Source organism: Monoraphidium neglectum (genome assembly GCF_000611645.1).
Source record: "Monoraphidium neglectum strain SAG 48.87 unplaced genomic scaffold scaffold05408, whole genome shotgun sequence".
In the NCBI taxonomy this organism is placed as follows: Eukaryota; Viridiplantae; Chlorophyta; class Chlorophyceae; order Sphaeropleales; family Selenastraceae; genus Monoraphidium; species Monoraphidium neglectum.
In genome coordinates, this window is record NW_014008222.1 from 1 (window position 1) to 3228 (window position 3228).

Sequence of the window (3228 nt, forward strand, 5' to 3'; positions counted from 1 at the left end):
GGTGCTGCCCTGCTCCCATTCCAGATCTAGATGGGGGGCCATGGCTGTGCGCGCCCGCTGCTCCACTGGAGAGTCGAGCTCATCTTCGGTCTGGACCTCGTCCGGGGCAGGCGCCGCATCGGCCGGCAGCCTGGCGAGCGCGGGCGCACCAAGTGGCACCCGCGCCGCTGCGGCAGGTGGCATCGCACCACGCTGCCACCGGGCTGGCGAGCAGTGAGGCACCGTTGCACACGATCAGTCAGGTTAACTCAACATCTTATCAAATCATGCCGCCCAGCATCGGTCTCTGAGACTCGTGACTATATGCCGACGATGCATCGTTTCATTGCGCGGCGATTCGTACCCTGCACCCCATTACATGGACGAGATCTAGCGCAATGCGCACCTAGCACAACCTCCTGGAGCGTCTCCAAGGACTGTCACTCTAGATCAGTCACAATTCCTTTTACTTGTGTTGCCCTTCAAGAAATTCACCTAGCACAGGGGCAAATGCAGCCAACCATTCACCCACTGCGAGCAGCGCGATGTTCGAGCGCGCCCTAGGGGGCCCGCGGTTTCGGCAGCAGCTTCCAGAAATGCCGGTATTGTGCACAGGCGTCAGGTGGGGTTGATACCCTCTGCCGCCGTGTAGATGCAGCCACAACAGAGGGGCTCCAAGCACAACAGAACCAAGAAAAGGGACATGAAATGAAAATACACCTGAACTACCTTAGCGGAAAGCCGCCCAGCTGCAATCTTCCCGTGATGACTGGGACTGGGGTTGTGGGGCCTAATGGTGTCTGAACTCTTGTGGTGACCTCCGAGTACAGGTCCTGATGACTTGGCTACAAATTCAATTTGTAGCAGGAAATTGCGATGGTGGACGAGCCTAACATCCTGCATGGCCAGGTTCAGGATCTTCAGTTGGCACTTCGTACCGTGCAGCGATTGGGCCGAAACCCAGCAAGTGCAGAGTTGCGTATGCCTGTTTTCTCCGCCCTGTCCAACATTGCCCAGTGATAAATCTGGACCAGGGCTGGCCTACAGTGCTCGTTAGGCCCAGCCGCCTGGGCCTGACTCCCTAGGTCTTCCTGGAATTTCTTCAAGTGTCCCAGTTGCGTGTGGGTCGTTGTATTTTCTGGTGATGCCCCTGAGCTTTCCCAGTAAGCTGGTCAGCCACACGCGCGCACGATGAGCAGCCCAAGCCAGGTGCCCACTGCCAAGGGGGCGCTGGCCGGCACGATACGCTTGACTTTGATTGGAGTACTGCTTGCGTTCGTTGTATAAAGGATGCAAGGCGATAGGGTCAAGCGAGGCTGCTTGCGTGATGCAGTCGCACAGTTGAGTGCAATTTGCAGAGACTTGCGCCAATTCCACATTTGCCCTGACCTTTTCCTCAAGCAACTGTGTCAATCAAATCCTCGACAAGAAAGTGACGGCTGAAGTGGACCCCATCTTGTGAACTGCTACCAGTTTTGAAGTGCTGGCCTAGGATGCAGTTGCATAGATGCACATCGGGGCTTTGCACATTGGGGCTCACCGTTGTGCAAGAAAACGCCTCATTTCGTAGAGGTTTGTAAGGTTGGTGGCAGCGGTAACCAGTTGCAGGTTTGTAGGTATTTACACAGGGGGCTGCAATCAGTAAGAGGGGGCTGCAATCAGGGGCTGATGCAGGAGCTTCTGGCATTGAGCACAAACCGTGGAAAGGGTTGGCCTGGAAAGTCCCTGGTTTGAGCAACTGTCGCAGGACCTGCAAACATATACTACTGCTGACATGCTGTGGGCATAGGCCTGCCTGCATTTGGTGTGCGGTTGAGAGCAGCGTGCGTGCAGCTCATTGCCACCGTCTCGATGGCGGATGTTCATGGAAGGTGAAAGCTGCTATGCTAATTTGTTGCAAACGAGACACCGTTGCAGGATGAGCCCCGCGCTCTGCAAAAGCAAGGTGCAAACAGTCAACACCCTAGGCAGCCTCACGGTGAGGGGGAAAAGAGAGGAGATCCGCGGTCGGCGGGCGCGAGCGGAGCGCACGAGGGGCCTGCAAACAGGGGGGAGGGTTCACACAAAACACGCGGCGCCCATGCCCGGCATAGGGAGCGAGCCTCTCCGATGCAAGGTGCCTGCAAGGTTGGCCGTGCAATGGGGGTGTTGGCCTGGGGGAGCCGCAAAGCGCTGTTCAGCCCTCAACCGGCGCGGCATGCGGCGCCGGCCACAAAGCGAAACACCGCAACGCGGGGTTCACCGCCCGCCGCCCTGAAACAAAGCCTGTTTGCGCCACACTGCGAAGCGAAGCCGGCGCAAAGGGCCTGTGAGGAAAGCAAAGGGGGTGGATGTGCCGCCAGCCGGGATCCGAAGCCTCCGAGGCGCCGCGGCGACACCTGCATGAGGGGCCACCGTGGGGGACGCGACCGCCGCAAGCCCCGACCTGAGGCCTTCCAAGAGGGCTCAAACGCTTGACGACGAGCCTCCGCGCCGCCAGGCCGCCTCCGGACGCGCCACGCACGTCCGCGGGTCGCTCTTGTCGCCTGCCGCGGCCGCACAGCAGGGATCGGGGCGCGTCTTGCAGGGGCGGCGGCCGAGCACAACCAGGGCGCCCAAACGCATGCGGGCGCGCGCCTCTCTACGCTGCGGGTTTGCGCCGCGCCGCCGGGCCCGCAGCGGGGCCGGCGCGGGTTCACGCGAGGCCAAAGTGTGCGTTGTAGGGCGCGACGAACTGGAACTCGACCAAGATTTGGTTGCCCTGGTAGTAGCGGCCGTTGAGCAGCTTGTGAGCCGCCTGCGCGCCCTCGGGGGCCGAGAACTTCAGGTACACAAACCCCTGCAACATGTGTGCGTGTGCGGGGCGGGCGCGTGTGCGTCAGGGGTGAGGTGGTGAGGTATGGATGGCTGCAGGCGTCCAGCTCGAAGCAAAGCAGGCGGGAACGGGGACGGGGCGGCACGCTGGCACTGGGTCACCAGCCTCCCCAGGCTGCAGTCACATCAAGGCGGTCACCAGGGCCGCCCCTCCACGCGCGACCGCACCCGTCGAATTGAGAGCGCCACCGCCGCCGCGCACCTGGCTGGCTGCGTCCACGTGCATGTGCAGCACCTGCCCGCACTTGCTGGCCTCCTCGCCCATGTCCTCCGCTATCTCTGCGTCCCAGCCCGGCTCCCCCGTCTGCTCCGCGCGCCACACGTTCTTGAGGATGATGCACTGCGTGGGGATGGGCGACGGCGGCCCCAGCACGCCCTGCGCAAACAGCACCGCGG

The 3228-nt window shown here is 61.6% G+C and overlaps 1 protein-coding gene across 1 annotated transcript; it reads right to left on the reverse strand.

The window, feature by feature from the left end:
- Window positions 1-2653: 2653 nt before the first annotated feature.
- MNEG_15529 (hypothetical protein) lies at window positions 2654-3097 on the reverse strand (the record flags this gene model as incomplete). Its single annotated transcript, XM_014036000.1, has 2 exons — window positions 2654-2797; window positions 3035-3097. 2 exons carry the CDS (start codon window positions 3095-3097, stop codon window positions 2654-2656), a joined length of 207 nt encoding a protein of 68 aa, XP_013891454.1.
- Between the last annotated feature and the right edge of the window lie 131 nt (window positions 3098-3228).